Below are 26,197 nucleotides of genomic sequence, written 5' to 3' on the forward strand. Positions count from 1 at the left end.
AGCTGTGAGCAAAGAACTTTACTGCTCTAAGTTTTTCAGTTTCAGTTTCACTAAGTGTTTTAGTAGGCTGTGTTAAGTCATCCTGAAGTAGGTAATTTCAAATCACTTGTAATTACCAAAGTCTTTTAATACAAATCTTCCTTGAGGAAGAAAGGTTGACATAGGAATATTGAAATCTCCGAACATCCATAAACATTCATACATCCATTTATCATTTAGTTTATTTACTCTTAACCACCCAACTAAATAGCACTTTGTTCAAACTATTTTCAGTAAGCCTTCTTCTACACAGTTCACACTGATCGGCTTGCTGCGAATTCTACTAATAAGAAAATAGTTTCAGCATTGTTAACACAATCGAAACAATTCGAAGAAAATTTATTCACCCTTCTAAATTTCTAATTCTATCATGACAAGTAAAATCAAAGCGGTTCATTCTTGTCTCTTGTCTCTGAACAAAATATTCATCATTGCATCATTCAGTAAGATTCCAATATTCTCCAAAGAAGACTTTGATAATGAAAGATCTGAATGCAGGCTCACTTAGCTGCTCAAGACGATGATATGTGGTTCGTCATCATAGTTGGACCAATGAAGATAATGAAGTCAAATACAGTTGTAGTCATCACTGAAAGTGCTCCTCAAATGCTAGAAAAACCAAGAAATGAGTGGACAAATGATGATATTAAGAAGCAAATCTTTACAATGTGACCAAATACATCCTATACAAAACTCTCGGCAAAAACACATTCAGCAAGATCAAAATGCGCAAAACTGCCAAAGAGTGTGAAGGAAATGAGCAGACCAAAGAAAATAAGCTATCAGTGGTCATATAGAAATTTGACAATATTAAAATGAAGACTGGAGAATCTATGTCCGATTTTGATGAAAGAGTCAGTGGAATCATAATAGAACTCTGTGCACTTGGAAAATTGCACATCAACCGAGAAGTAATACTCAAGGTGATGAAAGGATTACCGAAAGAATGAGATGTCAAGACTATAGATATGCGTGAATCAAAAGATTTGAACAAAATGGAGCTACATTACTTATTTGCACACTTGAAAAGCCTATGAATTTGAATTGCAAATAAGGCAAGATGATCAAGCTACCTCTCAGATGACTAAAGCTCTAACTGCTGTGAAACTGGAATGATCATTTTCAAATGAAAAGTTAGCTGAACAATTAAGTAGTGATGCTATGTCACTATTTGTAAAAAAGTTCTGGAAATTTCTAAGGAAAAATCAAGAAAACTTTCAAAAACTCCAATCGTAGATCTTATCAAAAGAGGGAGTCAACTGATGACTCCAATGTATGTTTCAACTATAGAAAAACTGATCACTTCATAACAGACTGCTCTAAACCAACGAAAGATAACATGAGTTTATCTGAAAAAGGCAAGATATCTTTTGACAAAAAGAGATCCAATGATGAAAAGAAATTCTCTAAGAAAAGGCATGATCAAAAGGCGATGGTAGTTGAAGAAAACAAGTCAAAATGGGCTGATTCAGACTTTGGATCATTTGAATCAGAAGATGCAAGCAGCTCCGGTGATGATGTAAAAGTGAAATGCTTAATGACAAATGATGCTGAGATGGAATCTACCAGTGAACATGTATTTGACTTCAGCTCAACTGATTTTTTATGAGAGGAATTTGTCAATGCACTTTATGATATGGCCAATGATTACCAAAGATCTCTCAATCATTCGAGGAAATTAGAGCTAAGCAAAATGACTTGCTAGACAACACGACTGACACTGACTTGGAACAGTCGAGTGAAATGTTGAGTCAAATGACAGAGATTGCTAAATTGAAAATTGAGAATGAAAGGATACATGATGATAACCAGAAGGTTAAAACTAAAAATATGAAGCTAACTGAACTAGTTTTATCTTGGAACAAGTCTTCAGTTACTTTAACTGAAATGCAAGAGTTGCAGAAACATGTTGGAGACAAAACAGCTCTTGGTTTCAGCAACAAGGAAAACATTCCTGAAACTACTTCTCAACCAAAACTGAATGTATGCAAAGGGAAATATATTCATTTTGTAAGATCCAATATGGTACATGAACGTCAAGAACTCATTCATCAAGTTGGAAAGCTTATTGAGGATATGAACAAAAATAGAAAATTTGGTATTGGATACATATCCGAGACTTCTAATGCTAAGACAAACTGGAAGCCTATTCAAACTAGTTCAGCCAAATATAACTCAATGAAAGGCAAATCTAAAAATTATTTTAACTACAAACTTGTTCAGAAATGGTATAGGCTAGTCAATGAAATTGGAAAAGGTAAAAAGCACATGATATCTATTTCACACAAACATAACACATGTATATTCAACCTATTTGGATCACAACCAGTGGAAGGACAATTAAATTGATCCAAGTTTGGGTTTCAAAAAAATTAATCTCGTCTGGACCCAAATAAGTATGAGTACCAAAATTATTATTCATTTGTGGTTGCAGGATATCAAAACTGAACCAATTAAGCACAATTGTATTGTCAGAAATATTTTTGGATGCATTATAATGACAGGCGCCGTCTGTCTTCTCTTTTTCGCACACCTTTCACAACAACTATTTATATACTTCTTTTGCCCTATAATTTATTCCATAAAAAAAATCCTTCAATATATGGAAACAAGAGTTTTATTAAAAAATAAACTCTTTTAAACATTAATATCATATCTAGAGTTCTTATGATAAATATATAGTCTAAGAAGACAAAACTATTTAATTTAATAAATATAATATTATCTAATTTAAGGAATAAATTATGTTCCTTTCGTATAGAATTAAGAAGCATTCGAAAAGTGAGTGGCCCTTGGCATGATGTATTAAGTTTGTTCTAAAAATTTGTTACTCGTAACAAGAGAATGAGTAGGTCTCTTGTGAGACAGTCTCACGAATCTTTATCTGTGAGACGGGTCAACCCTACCGATATTTACAATAAAAAGTAACACTCTTAGCATAAAAAGTAATAATTTTTCATGGATGACCCAAGTAAGAGATCTGTCTCACAAAATACGACCCATGAGACCGTCTCACACATGTTTTTGGCCAAGATAATAGAGATAAAAAGTGGGGGACTGAAGGCCTTATGGTGAACGAATTCAGCACTTTTGTCTTACCCAATTAACGTAGTATAGATGATAATCTTATGATGAATAAGATGTTTTTAAGACTAAGGCTGGAAGAAGTGCAGTAGAAGCTATCAACACATCTTTTAAATATTTATTTCCAAGAGTGTCAAATATGTATATTACACTATTCTATTTGAAGCTAATTCAAACCTCAAAATTTTCTTTATACTCAACCTAATTTTTATTTTAAAAAAAACGTGCTTGGAGTGTGTCTTTAGAAGGCAGTTACTTGTTTCTCGACAAAAATTTAAATTATATTTACAATTTTTGAATTCTATCATTCAAAATATATTAATATTTTAAAAAATATCTTTATTATGAACATTTGCGAGAGCATGAAAAGAGAGTCGCCAAGTGCAAACTAATAGATTCGCTGCTCAAATATGTGACCAAATATAGCACAAATGGTAAGGAGATCCACTTAAAGAGTTGTCGGTAAGCTCTTTAGACTATTCAGGCTCAGACTATGCTACACCCGGAGTGCGGCTCGTGCCATTGGCATTCCTGGACTGTGGCTTGGTTACTCACACCTGGTGGGCTATAGTATTTCCCGGCTATTCACTCGAGCTCCATCGAAATAAGCTTTCTTAATAAATTAAAAAAATGACACTTACAAAGCCTCAAAGGCCACTAGACAATATCTATCCGCAGGGAAGTAATTGACCATTTAAAACATGTTGAGGAGCCACTTCGACAAAAATAGGCAAAACAAAATAAATTTAAATACAACACCGGAGGAAAAAAAAGCAGCATGAAGACTCGAGATATAATAATCTGTTTATAAGATTTTAAATGTTTGCACAAGTTAGTAACCTCGAGGAAACCAAGTTCTTCAGCTTGACACCAAATTTCTTTCAAAATAAGATTTGAAGCAAGGCATCGACATTTAGTTTACATCATCTCCTGTGATCGTCTCACGCAACGACTAACTTTCTTCTTAAAGTCGTCCCTATGATCTCTCCACTCCTTCTGCAGCAATTAATAATGAAAAACATTGACGTCATAGATCGATCAACTAAAATAACGTATTGAACTGAAATGAAGTGAATTTATCAGCAAAACATTAGGTTTCATAAAAGCTTCGTTTGACAGCTTAAAAATCAAGTCCAATATGAAACTTCCATTAGATTTCCATAACATTTCAGATATGGACAAATTATGATTCCTTTACATCAAACCACCAAAAAAACTCATTGAAAAAATAATAACCATAAAGGAAAGGAAAGGAAACAGAAAAGTGTTACAAACATCAAAGAGGTTGTAGAGCTTTCGTAGAGATTTTAAGATGGTATAGATTTTTTAACATAAGCTTCCAATTTGTTCACTAATATCAACCACATTTGCTTGTATTAGGATTTTATGGAAGATCTCATAATCTCATCCTGGCAAATTCAAAATCAACATTTATTAAAAAAAACAAGGTGTGATCTCCTTGCTTTTCCAAAATGATTAGTATTACCTAAATGATTAGTATTACCTCACACTTATTTTAAAATTTATTTTAAGTAGATTGCTGAAGATAACACAATACATCCTTATAAGCTCCCTATGATCTTCTGATGTTTCAAGGAGGTTAGAAGAATGGTTAAAGACCATCAACATTTAGTATCCAATCATGTAATGCGACAATAAAATAAAACAATAGCAATCTAAAGAGTTTGCACTCACAGCAGCTTCGACGTTAGCAGGAGATTCATCATTTGGACTTGAAAGCATTGATATGATGCTTAGAACTATACTCTCGACCTGGAAATCAAGAATTAAAAAATAAACCTTCTGCACACAAAATTATTATGAACAGGCAAGAAAAGAGTACGGTCAGAGTGGAGCTCAAAGCTTTGTAGCAACAACCATACAAGAAAACCAACATATATTAATTGATGATACGGGAGGAATAAAGAAAATATTAGATGGTACTGGTCTAATTAACCTTCTTCAAAACTAGATATGTGTCCTCCCTCCCCACCCAACAAAACCCAAATAAGACCAAACAAATTAAGATTGCTCACACACTTCAGTTCATGGGCTTCACAATCTTATGTTTCTGCCCATAAAAAAACTCAACTTCGTACAAATTTAAGATCACTAAAATACTCAACCTAAAGAACACAAAAGTTGATACAACACATTGTTTTATAGCCATACCGTGTGCACAGGTGACCAACGCTCACTGGCAAGCTCATAGCCATTTGGATCATCTCCTGGGGGATGAAGAATTGAAATGCAGACCTTCCCGTCAGTATAAACTGCAATCCATGGATTTCCATATCAATATCAGTAATTAATAAGCACACCATCAAGCTGATAGACCATTTTAGACCGCCAAAGAGAACAAACCATTAGGATGCCATATCTCTGAGGTAAATTTCACTGTTGGAGGACTGTTTGGGTAATTTGGTGGGAAACTCATGATGGCATTGAAAAAGCCCCCTTCACTGCATCAAAAATTAAAATAATCCGACAAAAATGTTATCATGCAATATCTAACATGAAACCATCACAATAGGGCAAACACTCCTGAAAACAAACAAAGATTAAATTAAACAGGCCCCAACAAATTCATGCAACAGACACGATGTACGAACCTTATTGAAATTCATACATTTGTCTCATACACTATGGCCATGTAAAGGTAAATAAATATATTTTACATCCAGAGGGCTATAATTCAAGATACCACTGTTTCTGGTAAAAAATCTCCAATGAAAATGGGAAATACGATAGCAGCATCCAAGTAATGGCAGTGGCCAAGACAGGCGCAGGATTAGAGACAGAAGGCAGATAGGGATAAATAGCTGGGCTTGACTAGTATAAACAAAGTACAGTGGACATGGCAGTGAGGGTAATGAAAAGGGGAAACCATATGAAGTTTGACGACCCGGATGCATAGTCGTGACAAAAGACCCGACAAATACGTAAAATTTCAAGCAACGTGAAGAGACATCAAGTAAGGAGAAGCCAAGGAGGCCGAGAAAAAGGCAAGCTGACACAGCCAAACCTTGATATTTACTGAATGAAAGATTGTCATAGGCAGTAGATGAGAGGAGTAGAGGTTGGGGCAGGAGGTAGTTGAGGTTATAAGCAAGGACCAGTAGCAAACAAGTTACAAGTGCAGCGGATTGGAATTTGGAAGTTGGGGATGAAGAAAGCAATCATGTCCGACCATGCCGAGAGCAAAATAGCTAGTGTTTTTTCTCTGGTGGTTGACATACTATAACTCTCAAACCATATACTTCTCATACCAAAATTCCATGAATTATGGTGATCACCGATCAGAAATTTAATACCAAAGTCACCTTTCACTCAACAAATTAACCATATTTCAATTCCATCATTCACGGGTCTTACATTCACATAATATGAAGGCGAGCGGAGGGAACAACTGAACAAGATTAACCATTTAACCTAGAGAAGATCAACCTAAAACCTTACAAAATAAAGTCAGGAAGTTGGTGGATTTCCACATATAGACGGAAGTGAAGATTTGCACTGAAGGTAAATACATACATCAGAGAATTCAAATAACCATACTAAAATGATTCACCGAGTCTTTAGAAAGGGTTGCAACTGTAAACCAATTTATGTTGATTAATGGGACAACACCATACAAACAATCAACAAGCTGGAAGCAACAAATCAAAACCCCACAACAGCAACTGCTTTAATGATAAACCAAAAGCGCCATAAAACAAAACATAATACATAATAAAAAAATACAGGCAAAGAAGTTGTCAAACTAATCAAGGGAATAGAAAATTTCTAACATTGTACACAAGATAAAAAAGAGAAAACACCCACTATAACGTGTCAGGTGGGCCAATTATGGTCACACTCCATTCAAACAGGTTAGCTTCATCCAGCAAACCGGCAGAAAATCCATCAACCGGGTGTTTGCACAGATCTGCAGAGAAAACACACAGATCATTAACCCACAAATTTTAACGAAAATCTTAAAAAGTAAAACCCTCTTCCGACGAAAAGAAAAACAGATTGAACTTTTATTCATTCAATAAAGTTAAACATACCTTTAAGTTGTTTTTGAAGAAGAAGGCTAGCTTGAGAGGGCGAAGCCATTGATAAGAATCAAGAATTTAGAGAATCGAGGGACGCGGAAGAGGCGGACGAGGCCAAAAACCATGAAATATGATGAGATTGGTAGAGAAAAGGTTAATGGCCGACGCAGATTTAAATATGTTATTATGTGAATTTCGTATTGTTAATTTATATACGAGACATAGAAGCGATAAAGTAGCTATGGTATATCTAAATATAACTTCTTGGTTCTCTTCTCTTTTTTTTTTTTAAAAAAAAAAATCTTGGGCTTCTTTGTTCCAAATCATGCAAGTCTTTGAGTACAAGAGAATCAAATTAGCAATTTTATGAGTTATCATGTTTGTTATGTTAGACAAAATGCTAAAATTCGAAGTATGAAAACAATCATTGTAGAACAGTAAACGAAAATAAGATTGTATAGCACTAATAAAAAACAAGAGTGGTTCTCATGTGAGACCGTCTCACGAGTTTTAATCTGTGAGACGGGTCAACCCTACAAATATTCACAATAAAAAGTAATACTTTTAGCATAAAAAGTAATAATTTTTCATGGATGATCCAGATAAAAGATCTGTATCACAATTACGATCCGTGAGACCGCCTCACACAAGTTTTTATTAAAAAAACAATGAGTATAAATATTGAATATGTAAAACAATAGAAAATCAGTAAATCAGATGAGGCTTGCATGAAGTACAATTTTTTCAAAACAGATATGTCATATCCGAAGGTGCTTCGAGGATCAGGACAGACAACTGTTTCCCAAGGTACAACGACAAAACCATGCTGCAACTTAGTACGAAATAACTTCACCGATGAACTGAAAACGTATATTCATTTTATGATAAAAACTTAACGGAGACCAAATGAAAAATTAACAAAATAAAATGAAAGAGAATGTTTGAGTGAGATCTTGAGTGTGTTTGTGATAAATATATTTTATACGTAGATTGAAGAAATAGACACATTATTTACAAACTCCAAAATACAAATCAAAAATCATGTAAAATTTATTAACTCAATTAATCTTGCAATAACTCAATAATATGAAAAACCAAAAATCTCCAATTAACTCAAAAATGTTGAAACTCAAAAGATCCTTCCACAATAACGAGTCAGAACTAACTCAAAAATCTGAAGTTCAAAAATACATTTCTACATTTATAAACCATAATTTTTATTCAAACTTCAAATTTAATTCAAATTTCTAACCTATTGCACGAACAAACATGAAATATTCTTGATATTTTGATTCCATTAAATATATTCGAAATTTATTGATTCTATCTATGAAGCTGATTATTATCTATCTAATACTCGTTTGATTCTAATATCGAGATTCACTAAATAATACTTTCAACATTTTGGTCTATATATATATATATATAAAATACTTTGAGTTTCATAGTTATCTGAGTCATATTTGAAACATATTATATTTAATTTGATTTGAATCTTGAGATTTTTTATGAAATGAATTTCTTGCTTCACATTGGTACCTACCTACACTTTGAGCCATATTTAGAGCTCTATTAACGCAAATTTAAAATCATATTTTATTTTATTCAGATGAATCAAACCTCTCATGAAATTCCATTTATTGGAATCAATCACATAAAAGGAAAGGTCGAATTTTTATTTTTTATTTTTTTAAAAAACAATGTATATACATAGAACAATCAAGAATGAAATTTTTGGCCTTTCGAAAACAATTCTTATTTTATTTTATTAAATTATTAGAATCAGAATAGATTCAATCAACCATTCTCATCCTCAACATAACATTTAAATATATTCTGATTATACATTATTTTACTCCAAATAATTATAATTCTATAAATTCATCAAAAACCCTGATTGGGTTCGAACAAAGTTTTTATTTTTCTGGGTTGCCTACGAAACTGTATGAATTATCAGAGAAATCGATCAATTTGACCGGAGAAATGGAATTGATATGGATTTTGTTTCAATTGCTGATCTTGGCTTCTGTTTTGGCTGTTGCATTAGCATCCGCCATTGTTTTCGAAACGTTCAGGAGAAAGTATAACCACTCGTATGATTTCTACCTCGAATCACTCTATTGGATTTTTTATTTACTTTCTTATGAAATTTTATTTATTTTTTTTTTATGTTTTTTGCTTTTTCTAAGCTGTCATGTTGAGGCCCCTACTGTCTTTGAAGATCCCAATTCATTGAAGCCGGTATGTGTCCCGATTCAAATTCTTTTCATTGCGATTGTGCTATTCATCTCTTGGATTGGATTTTATATATGAAAACTCGATAAAGGACAGTACAGTTGACTTGGGTGAGCTTCTCAGTGCAGTGTTTGATTGACTAGTTTCCAGGTGAAGGATTTACGAGAATGTAAAGTTTCATGATGATAAAAAAAATGTAGTGTAATCTGAGTTTTGACTAAAATCGAACAACAGGGGCTGAAAAAAGATCATCTTGTTAAGTACTTTGAAATAGATTTAGCAAAAAGTCATCTCTATTAGGTTTTATTTATGTTTCAAAGAGTTTTGAGAGTCTTACATGATATTTAGAAGGGGAGCTGGGCTGAAAACTGGGAAAAATTAAAGTGCATGCTTCATTGCTTTATTCCGTGTAATTTGTGGGAGAGGTCCTTGTATCTTGTTACGGTTTGGTTACATATATCAGTGACATGGCTTTGATTGTGCTGCTGCACTTAATTTCTGTATAACAGGTGAAATGTCCTCATATTCTTGATCCTGCTGAGAAGTATATTTCTTTGATAGTTCCAGCATACAATGAGGAGTATAGGCTTCCAGGAGCTCTCGACGAAACCTTGAAGTAAACAACATTTCTTCTTTTTGCTTTTACGTTTTTACTCTAAACATGTTCCATTATTATCCTTGATTGCATGATATCAAAGTTGTAATTTATCTATGTACATCAAATTTGGGTGGTTCGAATGCATTTTTACAGTTTATCAGGAGACTGAAACTTGTCTTATCATGACATTATTTTATCGTCCTTCACCGCTGCTGCCACCACTACTGTATCACGTTTTATAATGATTTATGACAGTCGTCCCTGATTCTATCGTATGTACTTTTATGTGATGAGCAGAAGGTTAATCGGGCATATTTGTTCTGAGACAGTAGATTAAAATAATTGTAACTTATTTGATGCTATTGACTCTGATCAGTGAAATATGTAAATCTTTCCGTCCTACAAATAATCCATTATTATTAGACAGATGTATACATGCTCAAACATGGGTGAAATTTTTTATATGAAAATCAGCTTTTTGAAACCTATAGGGTATGAAGCTGTCTGTATATGCGAACCTGTGATTCTTCTCCAGTAAATATATTTATCTTAGTTGTAGAGGTAAATTTTTCATAAGTTTTTCGATTATTCGTATTGTTAATTGTAGCTACCTTCAAGAACGCACAGCGAAGGACAAGCCTTTTTCGTATGAGGTAAATTCTTAAACTCAACTTTCTGTTTATCATTGCTGCATCACCAGGGCAGGCTTCTTGCAGTAAGAAGTGTTGTATTGTGTTACTCGAAAGTTAAGCCTCAAGTGTGGATAAAAAATTTAGTCAATGGATGGGCAATCTCTTCCTCACTGTGGAAGACTGAGTACAAGACCGATAACAACAAAAGTGGAGTGAATCAGATTTACGATACTTCTCTTAGAGTCTAATTCTTTGGATTTTAATTTTTCTATGAATTGTCTGACAGAGCAGCCTGGTTTGTGGTATAGGATGTTATTATTAACAAGATTCGGTTGATTGGGATATAATCATGTTTACCTAACTGGCTATAAATTATGTAAATGATGGCCAAGTTATTGCTTGAAATGTATTAAATCTCTTATATCACTTGTATTAAGGAGTGATGCAGTTTCCCAGGTGACTTGGATAAACAAAATTAAATATCTTGAGTGTACTCCACCTGATGTACTAAAGGTGCATGTATGTTACATCTAACTGAAATGATACTTTTTTTGACCACAGATAGCTGGTTTCACTGGACTTTGATTGTTGTACGCATCGTATATTAAATAGTTTGTTTAGCTTGCACATATGCTGTTTATGCTGTTAAAGGAGATGCGAGCTTGAGGTCTTCTTATACTTCATTGCCAATGAAAAAGTCCCTGAGCATCTAAATGATTATAGGAGATCCAAAATTTGTAAACAATGGTTCATGGGATTGAAATCATAATTTGAGCTGGGGTAATTATGTGAACCAAATTTAAAACTGTTTTACTTCGATTGTCATGTGCTTGCAGCTAGATAATTGACTTATGAGTTGAGAATGTGAGTTTGTTACATTTTTTTTCCTTTTGTTTAATCTCGATATAGCCTCTGCTACATCATAGTTTTTTTTCTCACGTATGATCTTCACTTTTGTCTCTAGACATTGCAATGAGGAAGATTTTCCCAGTTTTGTTTTAAGTGACAGCAGTAAAGATCATACATCCCAGTTTTGTGTTCCATGTCAATAATAATCAAATGATGAGAGAGCTCTAAGCTTGTGTTTGAATATCGCCTTATAGTTGTTGATTGTTGTTCCTTTCTATTGAAGTTGTCATTATTATTTTAGGGAGGTTTTTTGGGTACTATTTAGAGCAAACTTTCTTGTTGAAATACATAAAGCAGCAGATACTCCCGTCCTGGTACATGTGTGCTCATATTGGAGAAATGCGTCATGTTATTTTATATGCTGATTTTAGGGAAATGGGTTCTTTTTAACAGAACTTTCTAATGAATCATTGCTCGAATAGGTGGTGATTGTTGATGATGGAAGTACTGATGGTACCAAAAGAGTAGCTTTTGACTATGTGAAGAGGTACACCGTAGACAATGTAAGAGTAGTCCTTCTCGGAAGGAACCATGGGAAGGGTGAAGCAATAAGAAAAGTGAGCCAATTCTGAAAAATTAGTTCACCCAGTATATTGTTGTATTTTTTATAATGACTTGTCATTGAATCATAATGCTTTTGGGAAAGCATTTCCAAACAGGGCGTGCTCCACTCACGGGGTGAACTAATATTAATGCTCGATGCTGATGGGGCAACCAAAGTGTCTGACCTTGAGAAACTAGAAAATCAGGTTGGTGACCATTTTCATGATCCGGAAGGTTGGTTCTTGTACAAAAAGTTAAAATTTTGTGTGTGGTATTTCTTTTCCATTTGGATGGAGAGTTAGGCACCAATTGTCTTGTCGTAATTTTGGCTACAAGGTTTGTTGGGTGGGGGGGGGGGGGGGTGTCACTGAGTATGGTTCTATTAACTAAGCTTTCCATTCAATCCTCTTATGTTTGTTTTCTACTGGTTGTACTTATGGCTTTGTCCTTCTTTACCAGAAATCAATCTCTGATCGCCTTCATGTGTCTTTTGGGTTATAGTTAGTGGTCAAGTCTGCCTCAAACCCCAGTCACTTGGCAGGTTTTTAATTAGAAAAAAATTGACATATAGATGGTTTCCTCATCAGATTCTTGCACTTGCTATGGAGGAGCGCAAGTTTGGAGACTCTTCAGCTAGTGATTCAACTTTAAGAATCTCGGATGTCCCAATTGCTGCTTTCGGGTCTCGTGCTCACCTTGAGGAGAAGGCTCTGGCAACAGTTGAGTCTTTTGGCTGTATAATTACTATTTTGCATTATGATGTGGTTAAATTTATTCTGTATGAATTACTAGCATGTAGTTCAACTCTAATCAGAGCATCGTCTTGTGTTTCAGAGAAAGTGGTATCGCAATTTTTTGATGAAGGGATTTCATCTCGTAGTTCTGTTGGCTGCTGGTCCTGGAATTCGTGACACACAGGTACTACAGCTTCGCTCAAACTGTGTCTTTTATCCCCATTTCAATTTCATTTCTATTTTTTATATCGTTTAGTTGCATTTGTGTTTGTTGGTCAGGTGGACATTCTCTAATGCACTCTCTTTATTCTCCTTTTCACTCTTGCAAACCTGGAAAATAGCAGTATAGGTTAAATTTATCTTACGTCTTAAGTTTGGTCATAGAATCTCTTCGTCATGTTTCAGTGTGGTTTTAAAATGTTCACCAGAGCTGCTGCGCGGAAGCTTTTCATGAATGTCCGCTTGAAACGGTATGTTTCTCTTTCGTCTCATGTCGGCATATAGTCAGGAGAGAATTTAGAGTACCGTTGCATGTATTTGTTATTTTGTATCTTTTTTCCTGAAAGTTAGCTGTATATTCTTAAATTTTTCTTACATTTTTTCAACTGGGTCAAAGTCATTCACAGAGTCTTTGACTAATTGAACAGTGATGAGATGAAATTATGAATTTTCTAGCGTAACTGTAATGTTTCAACTTGGTCAAGTCATACTCAAGTTTATGACCAAGTGAGGCATAGTTATATTCTGAGGTTTATTTTGAAATCTTTTGTAACCTAATCTACCTAATGTTATACTGAAAGAGCTATGTTCCATATGCATCCAAAAATAAACATGTAAAATTGAGTTCAATGAGGTTGAAAGACTGGATCCCATTATAGACCTCTGTGACTTTGAGAATTTTCGAAAGAGATAAATGAGTTTAACTATAGGAAAATTTAATTTGCTAAAATGAGAATTGTACAATAATAAAGAACGAAAGATAAAGAGGACTGCAGCAGTTTTATGGATGATAGGCAGTGGAGTATTACCGGAAACAAGGAAATCATACAAATGAAGGACGTCATCAGGTTAATATAGCTTTTTTTTTTGTGTTGAAGAATGTAAATGAATTGACAATGAAGTGTCCACCTAAACATTTAATTGTTTTTGAAACCCCCAATTTGTTTGTAAATAAGCTCAGTTATGAAATCCAGCTCACCACTGGTTTTGTATCAGCAACCGATTGGAGGCAGCTTTCAGCTGACTGGAATGATGATATGGTGCAATTTATCTTCTTCTAGGGAAAGGCAATGGTCGGGTCGAAATATGTTATGCTAATAGCGTGCTTAGCTTTGGCAATTTTCTTGCCAGCCTAATAATAGTCATACAGGTCATACACTCATGCTAGTCATAGGACATACATTCGGATGTTTGAAAGTACTTTATGGAGAACTTGTCATTTTGTAAGTTCACTAGAATTAATCTAAATTGTTTGTGTTCCATTCCTCACGGTATTTTTTTAATGTTCCAGTTTTTTGTTCAATCCCTTTCCATGTTTCGATCTGCATAGTCAGTTGGTAGTAGCTTGAGTTTTACTGTTGAAATAACTGTTGAAACCTTGAATTTTCAGGTGGTGCTTTGATGTTGAGTTAGTGTATTTGTGCAAATGGTTTTGCATCCCGGTGATCGAGATTTCTGTTAACTGGACTGAAATTCCTGGATCAAAGGTTAACTTATTAAGCATTCCTAATATGTTGTGGGAGATAGCTCTCATGTCGCTAGGTTACAGAACTGGCATGTGGAAAATTTACAGCTAATATTTAATCGGAGATATGCAGTATTGTAAACGAACTCAGGTTTTTGGTTTTTTAAGCATGCAGATTTATGAAATTCTGCAGTCAAACCAGTTTCAATCAATGAGGAAACATGTGATCTTTTGGGACAGCTTCTGTTTTTTCTTGCATATCTTACTGATAACTGCTTTTTTATAAGAAACTTGAGGCCAAACCGCACTTTTTTTCCCATGGACTTGAGTTGCGTGCATATATACATTGAAGATATTAAGTAATTTTGTGTAAAAAATTTAAAATTATATTTAAACTTAAAAGTTTAGAGAATTTCTATAAGAATTTTCAATGGTTAGATTAATTATGTAATTATGTAGATTTAAGATTTTTTTTAAATAATGATGTTCACAATATGAATGGACACTTGGTGGGTAACAATATATAATTTGTTTTCAATCAAAATATTTATATATAATTGTTTAACATTTTTCTCACGTTTAAAATCATGTTTTTATATAAGCTAATGCGTATTCATTGTGATCACATGCATGGAACTATGTGTGGAAAAAGAACTTGACCAGAGTTTAATTTATACTCAACTGACTTCCCCTTTTTATTGCCAAAAACAAAAACAACAAAAATTTAATTAGACATTAATTTTTGTTGGTATCAGATCACAAAGTGAAAATAAAAGAAGATAAATTAATAAAAATATTACTTTTTAAATGATTTTTTCTAAAAAAAATATATAGTTATCCTTTAAATATAAAAACATAAAAAATGATAGTATATTTGTTAAATCATTATTGAACTTCTTTTTATATTATTATTACAGCATTCCTAACTAACGCACAAGCCGTCCAAGTAGCAAATCAAACATTGACAGACAAAGAAGAAAACCTAATCAAATTTTGACAATTGAAATGCCACTTTTTTGGTTATAAATTATAATTGTGTTCAAATTTTGACCAAAATATTGTCAAAATAATATAATTATTACAATAATGTTGGCCTAATTGCATATGCAAGTCCACTTTCTAGAGTAGTTCTAGTGTAGTTCCATTTTGCTAATGGAGTGGTCATAATTCAACATCACGCCAATTGATTTCAATCATGTCCTCATAATCGAAATTAAATTTTTTTATATATATATTTTCCCAACCACTATGTACACAAATACGTTATTTTTAAATAAAACGATAAGAATAAAATTTTTTTTTATTGGATCGATTCATCTAGACCGGATTAAAATAGTCCAGATTCTATTTTCGACCAACTCAATCTAATTCAACATCGATACAGAACTCAGTTAACTGGTCAAACTTGAACCAGATTAAGTAGTAATGATTCTGGATTGGTGTGGTCTAATACTCACATACACTATATTATTTTTATGGTTTCACACACACACACATATAAATATATATAACAACTATTGCATGCTGTTAATTAAGCACCGCCGAAATCAATCAGGCTAGCTATCTAGTGGTGTATATATATATTATTAGTGCAGAAAGTTCCTCTTATTCGTGCATGCAAGAAAACAAAAATGGGGTCTGGATTGATGGGTGATTTGAAGAGGCAAGCTTCGTTGTTCTTGAAGGATAAAATGAAGAGAGCAAGATTGGTATTAATGGACGCTACACCTGCACAATTGTAAGCTTCATCTCTATTAATTAATTAATTAAATCCCATTTTTATAATCAACAACTTTAGTTTCTGAATATATAAATTTGGTTGATTAGATTAACAGAAGAAATAACAAATGGAGATTCATGTGCACAAGATGCTTCTGCCATGAGGATGATCGCTCGTGCTGCTTTTGAGGTCGACGATTATGAAAGAATCGTCCATATTCTTCATCACAGGTTTTTATAAATAAAAAAAAAAAATTCTCAGTTTTTTTTTAATGAATATAAATATATATACGTAAAAGAGTAGCTTACATATATATATATATATATATGTAAGGGATCGAAATCAAGGAAATATTAATTTGAAAATTATTAAAATTTTCAGGTTGTCTAAGTTTGATACATGGAATTGGAGAGGGTCTTACAATGCTCTAGTTGTATTGGAATACCTGCTCACCCATGGACCTCTACGAGTGGCAGAGGAATTTCAAAGTGATCGACAAACTATTACACATATGGCGGCGACTTTTCACTATGTCGATCACATGAAAGGGTGGGTTCGTATAGTATTAACGTCCACTACTGTGTTGGTATTTAATTTCATGATAATATATAATCTCATCAGCTTATAAATATAAACAGGTTCGATTGGGGACTGAGTGTGAAGGACAAATGTGAGAGAATAACAAGCCTTCTCCAAGACAAGTCGTACCTCGCGGAGGAGAGGGCTAAGGCAAGGAAACTTAGTGTGGGAATCAAAGGATTTGGGGGGAGTTTTAACATATCCGTCGGAAGCACGAAACACTTGTCAAGTGATCATAATCGTCGTCAAAAGGACATTGAATTTGATGGATACAAAGCCGAGCTCGGCTGCCATGAATGTGTTGTTATGGAAGAGGAGGAGGAGGAGCATCATCCATTTTGGGATCATAAAGAGTCACACAGTACAAGAGTCTCTCTTCTATCTGCCATATAAATCAATCATATTGCAAATATTCTTTCTTTTTTTTTTTTTTATTATTATTTTTAAATTTTTGGAGCTGAATCATTTTAATTCCTTTGTTGTATTCTAGTTTGTAATATATTTGTTACCTTACAAAAATTTTACAATAGTATTCGGGAATACTATTCAATACGCTTTTTTGTCCACTTTATCAATTCTAATTTACACCAAAAGAAAATTAATTTACTTGATAATGCGTATAACTAAATAATATATAGTCCTATTTTTATTTTTTCAAAAAATATAATTGTAGATCAAATCTATATTTAATATCCACCTCGTTACACAATGACTTAATGTTAAATAATTTCTGACTCCATTTAAATACCATATAAGTTGATGAGAAGTCCAAATTAAAAACATAGTGTCCATTAGCAATGATATTAAAGCTAAAAAAGGATAAATATACAAATTATAAGCCCAATTATTGAAAATATGTAGCCCATTAATACAATAATGTTTATTTATATATATATATATATATTTATATTAATATTATTATTCAAGATCACCTTAAAAAATATTTTCAAATTTTTAATTAAATTAAATATTTAACTATTCAATATGTCAGCTGTTTGTCAACTAAATAAAATATATTCAAATTTATAACAATTTTGTTAAATAATTGTTTATTATATATGATTAAAAATTTTATTGCACAAAATTTAATCCCAATAATAAAAAATAGCAAAAATTAAAGATTTAAAAATATGTACAACATTAATATTTATTTAGAAATATTTAAAATTTTAAAAAATAAAGAATCAAAATAAATTTGAAAATATGTTTAAAATACTAAACGATTTATATCAAATTAAACCAGCTGCAGAAATAAATATTGGTTCGATCATCTATTGAAATTAAATACAAATTAAATGGCATGTCAAAAGTTAAAGTGTATTTTAAATTATAATAGTTAAATAAATAGGTTATTATTATCATTATATAAGAAAAAAAATTATGATTAAATTTTAAAATACAATTTTATTTAGAATAAAAGGTACAAGAGTTGATAACCAAATAGATAGATTACAATTGACTCATTAGAAACTAGATTCAGATTTTATGGCTCCTTGAGCTAGAAGGTGGATAATTTCATTTGTCGATCTCCACATATGATTTAACGATAAAAACTCCCGACTCTTTGATATATATAGACTGAATTTCGATAAAATTTTCTTTCAACCGAAAATCCTCTTTTGATTGAGTTATTGTCAGAACCTCCAAGAGAGATTATGTAAATATGCACATATTAGAATAACCACAATGGCAGACCAAAGTCCATATTTATTATAGTAGTTAACCTGAAATATGTTAAGTTTTGAAAATTAACTAATATTTAGGGAGGCTAATGTTAACAATTTTTTGGACGAAATCTTTCCAAAACTCAAGGTTTATTTTTTGAGTTAGGGAGAGAATTTTGTTATAATTAAATCTCGAACATGAAAAATCTTGTGATAAATTTGAGATTTTAATGTTAGATAAACTATATCAACTCCAAAATTCAAATCAAGGACGGTCGTGAGAGAAAAAAAATAAACATAAAATATAAGATCAAGATTCCTTACCTGTAGCACAAAAATGATGATAGATTCAAATATAGATAATTTTTTTTTATCTACTAGATTTTAGATTTGATTTTACCATATTTACTTCTATATATGGTTAAGATGGAAAGACTTAATTAAGTTCGAGATCAAGATATGTTTTTTTTTTTTTAATAAATCAATTTTCAAATTACGAACAAGCATAAAAAACATAATAAAAAATCAATTTAATAAATTTGTATAACTATAATATATCCTAATAATAAAGGAGGGAGACCTGGTCTTATAATGAAACAAGTCGGTAGTATGTTTTATCGAAACAAAAAAAAAATGACTTTGATGTGGAATCCTAGTTGACTTTAAAATATATAATTGGAGCATAAATCATAAATAATGACTTTGATAAAATAATATTTTTGATTTATTTCAGCGACTTTCTTAATATCACAATCTTTTTTTAAAAAAAAAAAACACAGCAGAATTTACGAAATTTGGTAAAATGTTAAAAAAAAATATCCCACACAGTAACTCTAATAATGCTAATGTTATATGCACATTTTCCTTGATAAATCTGATAAACGGATGGAAGCATATATGTTTTAGACTCTTCGAAGCAAAATGCTGACAAAGAACCACAATCCGACAAAAACCTTAGACTTTCGCTTCATCTTTTGGTCTCCCATTTGTTAAACTTAGCTACCATTCTTGAGTATTGTTATGCAATGGCTCCTAAAACCGAAGGAACGGCGATCGGAATCGATCTGGGCACAACTTATTCATGCGTAGCGGTGTGGCGGCATGATCGTGTTGAGATCATACCCAATGATCTGGGCAACCGGACCACACCTTCTTATGTAGCTTTCAAGCAAAGCGAATGTCTCATCGGCGATGCCGCCATGAATGAAGTTGCCATGAACCCCACTAACACTGTTTTTGGTGAGATATTATGATTCATAATTTTTTTTTGCCTTTTTTCGTAATTCATTTGACGGTTTGTATATTATATGTCACGAGGGTGAGTTTGAAATTATGATTTTGTGATTTGTATTTTGTTCTCCAACAAAATTGAATCCGCAGATGCTAAGCGATTGATTGGTCGAAGATTCAGCGACCCTTTGGTCCTGAGGGATCGGGAACTTTGGCCTTTCGAGGTTATTGCTGGTGCCAATGACAAGCCCATGATTGAGGTTACCTACAAAGGTGAAAAGAAACAAATTTCTGCTGAAGAGATCTCCGCAATGGTCCTCACCAAAATGAAGCAAACGGCAGAAGCTTTTCTTGGGTTCGAGGTAAAAAATGCGGTTATTACGGTGCCAGCCTACTTTAATGATTCACAAAGGCAGGCCACCAAGGATGCTGGAACAATTTCGGGGCTCAACGTCTTGCGTATTATTGTCGAACCAACTGCTGCAGCTATTGCCTATGGCATCAGTAAAAAATACAGCAACGTCGGTCCGAAAAATGTACTTATTTTTGACCTCGGAGGTGGTACATTCGATGTGTCTGTTCTCACCATAGAGAACAGTATCTTTCAGGTCAAGGCTATTGCTGGTGACACCCACCTTGGAGGAGAAGATTTCGACAATAGATTGGTGAACTATTTCGTCCAAGAGTTCAAGAAAAGGCATAAAAAGGACATAAGAGACAACCCCCGAGCATTGAGAAGGTTGAGGACATCCTGTGAGAGGGGAAAGCGGAATCTATCTGCCACAACAGATACAAACATATCAATTGATTGTTTGTACGATGGAATTGATTTCAAGTGTACACTAACCCGTGCAAAGTTTGAGGAGTTGAACATGGATTTATTTGATCAATGCATCGACCATGTCGACAAGTGTTTGAAGGATGCCAAGGTGGACAAGAAAATCATCCACGACGTGGTACTTGTTGGTGGATCCGCTAGAATTCCGAAGGTGCGGCAAATGCTTCAAAATTTCTTCAATGGGAAGGAGTTGTGCAGAAGCATTCACCCTGATGAGGCCATAGCTTATGGTGCTGCAGTTGAAGCGGCGTCTCTAATTAGAGTGGATAACCCCGAGATTCGAGACATTGTACTATTGGATGTCACACCTCTATCTCTCGGTATCCGGCTTTCAGGCGATGTCATGGATGTTTTCATCCCAAGAAACACCACCATTCCTATCAAGAAGAAGAAGAGATTGACCACGGGTATCGACTTCCAAAAGAATGTCGACTTCTCCGTGTACCAAGGGGAAAGTGCAAGAACAACTGATAACATTCTGTTAGGCGAATTCGATCTTATAGGCATTCATCCTGCCCCAAAGAATGTTCCTTATCTAAATGTCTGTTTCGACATCGATGCTAATGGCATCCTGCACGTTTCTGCTGAAGACAAAACAAGCGGTCGGAAAAACAACATCACGATCAACAGTATTAAAGTCAGATTTGGTAAGGATGAGATTGAGAGAACGACCAAAGAAATTCGTAAATGTATATAGCTATAACTCTAAAAAATCAAGAACTATGGCACTCTGCCGCTACTGAGAACAAGGAAAAATCAAATGAGATTTTTGTGTGGAAGTATCTTTCTCTTATAGCTGGTTTGTGGAACTTCTTTTCTTGTGATTATTCTCGCCTGTGATGGAGCTACTCTACTTCATTCACATTCTATGAGGTTTTTGCCAAGTTGCTTGTGTACTTTGTTTTTAAACCATCTTAATTATTTCTATAGGTTTGATTTTTTCTCAACCATATGACCAAAACATACATTTATTATTTCATTCATCCATTTCAAAGACACACACAGAGTAAAAACAAAAAAGTACTGGAAAAGACTTTGAATTTTACAGTACAACACTTGTACTAAAAGACTTTAGATTTTACAGTACAACACTTACACACACCCACTTCAGTAGGGCTTACCCTTAGCATACTGAAACTCTTAGTTACACAACACAGTAAAAACAAATACAGTAGAGTACTGGAAAACACTCTTTTCCAGTTTACAAACTCTTATCAAAGATATATTAATGTGAATAGCTTGGAAAGTAAGAAACAGTCAGCACAATATAATCTCAAAAGATTAGATATCTACTATGAGGCGTGTGCTGCTTTTCTGTATATTGAGCTTGAAGATAATAAGAAGTTCTGAGTGCTCAAATCGACGTTTGTATAATAGAGAATGTGTCCGTTGTTGAGTTCAAGTGGGGTAATCTATAAACGTCGTTGATCTTGTGTATTTATAGAAGTCTTGATTCCAACATCTATAAACAAAACGGCTTCTTTGACTTCTGATATAATCAACTTTATTACCGAAAAAGGTTCCTGCAGAAAGCTTCAGAATAATCAGATTTGTTTCATACTAAAATTGGTAAAACGTATTAAAAGCCTTTGTTCAGCATTAATGATGCATTTAATACTCGTACTCGGTAAGTAACGGTAACATTTAACATATGTTCGATAATTTCTGATCCTAGTAAAGTCAAGTTCTGCTTCTGATTTTCTAATCTGATACTGCTTTGGTAAGGTGATACGAAAATTTCTGCTTATATACTGTCTTCTGGTTATATTAACATGATCTACTGGTTTTGTCTCTCATCACCACAATTAAATTAAGTCTAATAATTTTCTCTTTTGCGGTGATGCCAAAACCTAGAAGTTAGTAACGATGAATATGAAAACAGATAGCAAATATAACCAAATAATCAATAAGCAAATTAATGAGTAAATAATCAGCAAAGCAGAACTTAAAAGAGTATTATTCATCCGTTCCGATATCTTTGAACAATGCATCCTCATCCTGAGGATCTTGGTTTCTGAATGAGGATTCTGTTTGTCCTCCAGATTTGCCTTCTTCTGCCCTTCCTGTAAGAACAGTTTTTCCCTTGAGCAGTATGAATGAGTACCTAATGAAATAAACGAAGAATAAAAATACTTATATGAAAACAGAAAATTTGTTATACAGGCACAAACAAGAATTTGTAGGTACGATGCATCTTACCTCCAAGGAATTAGATTTGGTCAACAGTCATTAAAAATAAATTAATTTTTATATATAATAATATATTAACTGGCAACATATAAAGTCGTGATTTAACCCATATTAATAATTATGCAACCATTTATGTTGCATAATTATCTTATTTTACACGTGAAGGATTTTATTCAGTGAAATATATATCATAGATTTTTTGGATGACAATTAAAGATTAAGTTCATGTTACTTTTTAATTTTGCAAAAACATTTTATTTAATTTTCAGAAATGAAAACCAATGATTTTTNAGATGCACAATTTTTCTATATTTAATCACATCCAATAGGTGAATGACACCTCATCGGTGCTCACATGAGTGTGCACGATAGATGAGCAGCATATCAAAACTTTATATATATATATATACACTCCATTCAAATTTCATATTCTCCCATGCATGCAATCATTCATTATTACATATGTTAAGTGCAGAATTTTGCTCTCGATAATAATTTATTATTAACACATCATCATATTTCACAATATAATGTTAATATCTTTTCAAGTTTTAAGATATAACACATATTATTAAAAGTTGAATGCGTACAGATGGACTTTATAGTACATCTGTCCAAGTTCGAGACTCTCCAACTCAAAAAGAAAGTTAAATGTCTACTCATCACATCACATTTACAATAGATTATAAATCCAAGCACATACCACCAGAAGTAAAATACTAAAAATAGATACAATTATATGGAATAAGAAACCATAACCAACATCATCAAACTGAGGACATCTTTGCAATGATGGGGTCACAAATGCTCTCTACTTCTTTCATTTTGTCCTTGAATTGATTTTCTTCAGCAAGTTGGTTGCTTTCCAACCACAAGGTAGCCAGGTCAATGGCAACTTTAATCTTCATCCTGTCTGAAAATGTCAATTCGACAATAAAATTCATGTTGTTTTCGATTTTACTCCTTACTTCGTAGACATAATTTTCCAGTGCATTCTTGGCTTCAACTCTCCTTCTATGTTGCTCATCTTGGGCCTTATAAATCTCGGCTTCTCGCAGCATTCTCTCAATCTCTTCAACAGATAACCTGCCTTTGTCATTGATGATTGTCATGCTTTTTTTGTTCCCAGATGTTTGATCTTGGGCAGAAACGTCTAAGATCCCATTAGCGTCGATACTAAAGGTGATGACTATTCTACGTACGCCCCTCGAAACAGGTGGAATGTCGGTGAGCTCGAATTTACCCAACAACTTGTTATCAACCGTTCTCGCCCTTTCTCCCTCGAACACTTGGATCAGCGCCGAGCTTTTGGTGTAAGAACATGTCTCAAATATTTTCTCCTTCATAGTAGGAATAGTAGTGTTTCTGGTATGATTACACTCATAGCGCCTCCTTGGACATGCACGCCTAGGGACAAAGGCGTGACTTCGCATAACAATATATCTCGAACCTCTGCATTACCCTGGCCAGATAAAATTGCTGCTTGAATCGCAGCACCAGAAGCAACAGCCTCATCAGGATGAATGCTCTTGCACAGCTCTTTGCCATTAAAGAAATATTGTAGCATTTGTTAAACCTTTGGGATTCTAGTAGATCCGCCAACCAGCACCACTTCGTGGATACTTTTCTTGTCCATCTCGGCATCATCCAAACACTTCTCAACATGTTCAAGGCATTTCTTAAACAAATCCATGTTGAGTTCCTCAAATTTTGCACGAGTATTTTACAGTCAAAATCTTTCCCGTCATACAAACAATCAATTCCAATAGTTGTTTCTGTCACTGAAGATAGATTCCTCTTTGCCTTCTCACATGATGTCCTCAACCTCCTCAATGCTCGGGGGTTGTCACTTATATCATTTTTGTGCTTTCTTTTGAACTCTTGAACACAATGGTTAACCATTCGGTTGTCGAAATCCTCTCCCCCAAGATGGGTGTCACCAGCGATGGCCTTAACCTTAATCATACTATTCTCCACAGTGAGAAGTGACACATCGAAGGTGCCACCCCCAAGATCGAAAATCAGCACATTTTTCTTTTCACCAGAACCGCGAACTGTTTTGTCGAGACTATATGCAATGGCTGCAGCAGTTGGCTCGACAACGATACGCAAGATATTAAGCCCAGAGATAATTCCAGCATCCTTGGTGGCTTGCCTTTGGGAATCATTGAAATAGGCAGGCACTGTAATAACTGCGTTTTTTACTGTTAAACCAAGAAAAGCTTCTGCGGTTTCTTTCATCTTGGTGAGGACCATCGAAGAAATCTCTTCGGCCACAAACTTTTTCTCCTGGCCTTTGTAGTTAACCACAATCACGGGTTTATCGACCGGGCCGGAAATGACTTTGAAAGGCCAGAGTTTCTTATCACTCTGGACCAAAGGGTCGCTGAATCTCCGACCGATCAACCTCTTAGCATCTGTAAAATCAATTTTCCATTTGTCGTGAAAAGATTATACCAACTGAGTTTGATGCATGATGTTCCATTTTATACTGAACTCAGTTATCATTGATAGAAACACATTAAAAACATTTAGAAACATGAGCAGGACAAACGAAAACCCAAAAACATACTAAATATTCATACTGATGAACAAACTGGTAATGAAAGTAACGTTCTCTCACCAAAAATGGTGTTGGTTGGGTTCCGGGCCGCAAGATTCTTGGCGGCATCACCGATGAGACGTTCGGTGTCGTTGAAAGCTACGTAAGAAGGCGTTGTACGGTTGCCCTGATCATTGGGTATGCTCTCAGCACGATCATGCCGCCACACGGCAACGCATGAATAAGTGGTGCCCAAATCGATTCCAATGGCGGGTCCTTGGCTGTTTCCAGCCATGGTTAATCTTCTGTACAATAATCCTAATGCGAATGATCTCGATCTTCTCTCTTTCCTGAAGGCTACTTGACTTTTATGGATTATAATAACATAAATAAACTTGTTGGATTCCTCGTCGGCCAATTATTTTATTAAAATTTTGCGCGTTGAAACATTCAGATCCATCAAACAAGTTGACTTGGGTATTGCATCTCCAATTTCTAGGAATACCAAGAAGAGTATGTATGTATATAAAAGAACAGGTAATATACATATCGATCCACAAAATCTAAACATGCTTCAACCTTTTAAATATTTATCACACCAATCATATTTGTGTTGGTTTGTTGCATAAACGTGGAGTGCGCAAGAGTTTGACATTACAAATAATAGTCTCATGGAAGTGGTACAACATAACCAAACATATAGCACTTGATCGAACTTCTTGGAAAAAAAAAAATTGATTTCGAAACTGAGTGAATTCCTTAGCAATAAATCTACTCTTATATTGTCAATGTTGTCTAATAAGATCTATTGAGTTCTTTTTCATTCATAACATTATACCACAAATTAGATTTCATAAGCTTATGGTTTTTGAAAACATCTCAAAATCATTTTCGGCTTCAAAATAAATAATCAGTTCATTCTAGATACAAAATATA

At 33.8% G+C, this 26,197-nt stretch overlaps 4 protein-coding genes and 1 pseudogene across 5 annotated transcripts; 3 read left to right on the forward strand and 2 right to left on the reverse strand.

Annotated features, from left to right (window-relative positions):
- Nucleotides 1–3,889: 3,889 nt before the first annotated feature.
- Nucleotides 3,890–7,392, reverse strand: LOC140981993 (ubiquitin-conjugating enzyme E2 7). The gene is made up of 6 exons (XM_073448405.1): nucleotides 7,176–7,392; nucleotides 6,949–7,051; nucleotides 5,488–5,585; nucleotides 5,296–5,396; nucleotides 4,819–4,896; nucleotides 3,890–4,119 (listed from the first exon to the last, which is right to left on the reverse strand). The coding sequence occupies exons 1-6, from the start codon at nucleotides 7,222–7,224 to the stop codon at nucleotides 4,042–4,044; spliced, it is 507 nt and encodes a 168-aa protein (XP_073304506.1). The 5' UTR covers nucleotides 7,225–7,392; the 3' UTR covers nucleotides 3,890–4,041.
- A 1,585-nt stretch (nucleotides 7,393–8,977) lies between these two features.
- On the forward strand, nucleotides 8,978–14,756 carry LOC140983097 (uncharacterized). Of its 2 annotated transcripts, none has more exons than XM_073450008.1 (10): nucleotides 8,978–9,256; nucleotides 9,353–9,404; nucleotides 9,908–10,014; nucleotides 10,604–10,649; nucleotides 11,960–12,094; nucleotides 12,197–12,286; nucleotides 12,668–12,799; nucleotides 12,915–12,998; nucleotides 13,243–13,284; nucleotides 14,424–14,756. In XM_073450008.1, the coding sequence occupies exons 1-10, from the start codon at nucleotides 9,147–9,149 to the stop codon at nucleotides 14,433–14,435; spliced, it is 810 nt and encodes a 269-aa protein (XP_073306109.1). In that variant the 5' UTR covers nucleotides 8,978–9,146; the 3' UTR covers nucleotides 14,436–14,756. The 2 variants fall into 2 exon arrangements, with proteins under 2 accessions (XP_073306109.1, XP_073306110.1); XM_073450009.1 differs by having other exon boundaries at nucleotides 8,994–9,256; nucleotides 13,220–13,284.
- A 1,320-nt stretch (nucleotides 14,757–16,076) lies between these two features.
- On the forward strand, nucleotides 16,077–17,240 carry LOC140982001 (ENTH domain-containing protein C794.11c-like). The gene is made up of 4 exons (XM_073448416.1): nucleotides 16,077–16,236; nucleotides 16,326–16,448; nucleotides 16,600–16,767; nucleotides 16,857–17,240. The coding sequence occupies exons 1-4, from the start codon at nucleotides 16,130–16,132 to the stop codon at nucleotides 17,188–17,190; spliced, it is 732 nt and encodes a 243-aa protein (XP_073304517.1). The 5' UTR covers nucleotides 16,077–16,129; the 3' UTR covers nucleotides 17,191–17,240.
- Nucleotides 17,241–19,352: 2,112 nt separating this feature from the next.
- LOC140983661 (heat shock cognate 70 kDa protein-like) lies at nucleotides 19,353–21,453 on the forward strand. The gene is made up of 2 exons (XM_073450801.1): nucleotides 19,353–19,700; nucleotides 19,842–21,453. Exons 1-2 carry the CDS (start codon nucleotides 19,487–19,489, stop codon nucleotides 21,224–21,226), a joined length of 1,599 nt encoding a protein of 532 aa, XP_073306902.1. The 5' UTR covers nucleotides 19,353–19,486; the 3' UTR covers nucleotides 21,227–21,453.
- Nucleotides 21,454–23,338: 1,885 nt separating this feature from the next.
- Nucleotides 23,339–26,005, reverse strand: LOC140982000 (heat shock cognate 70 kDa protein-like; annotated as a pseudogene).
- Nucleotides 26,006–26,197: the final 192 nt, after the last annotated feature.

This window comes from Primulina huaijiensis, chromosome 8, assembly GCF_012295235.1.
Source record: "Primulina huaijiensis isolate GDHJ02 chromosome 8, ASM1229523v2, whole genome shotgun sequence".
Classification (NCBI taxonomy): Eukaryota; Viridiplantae; Streptophyta; class Magnoliopsida; order Lamiales; family Gesneriaceae; genus Primulina; species Primulina huaijiensis.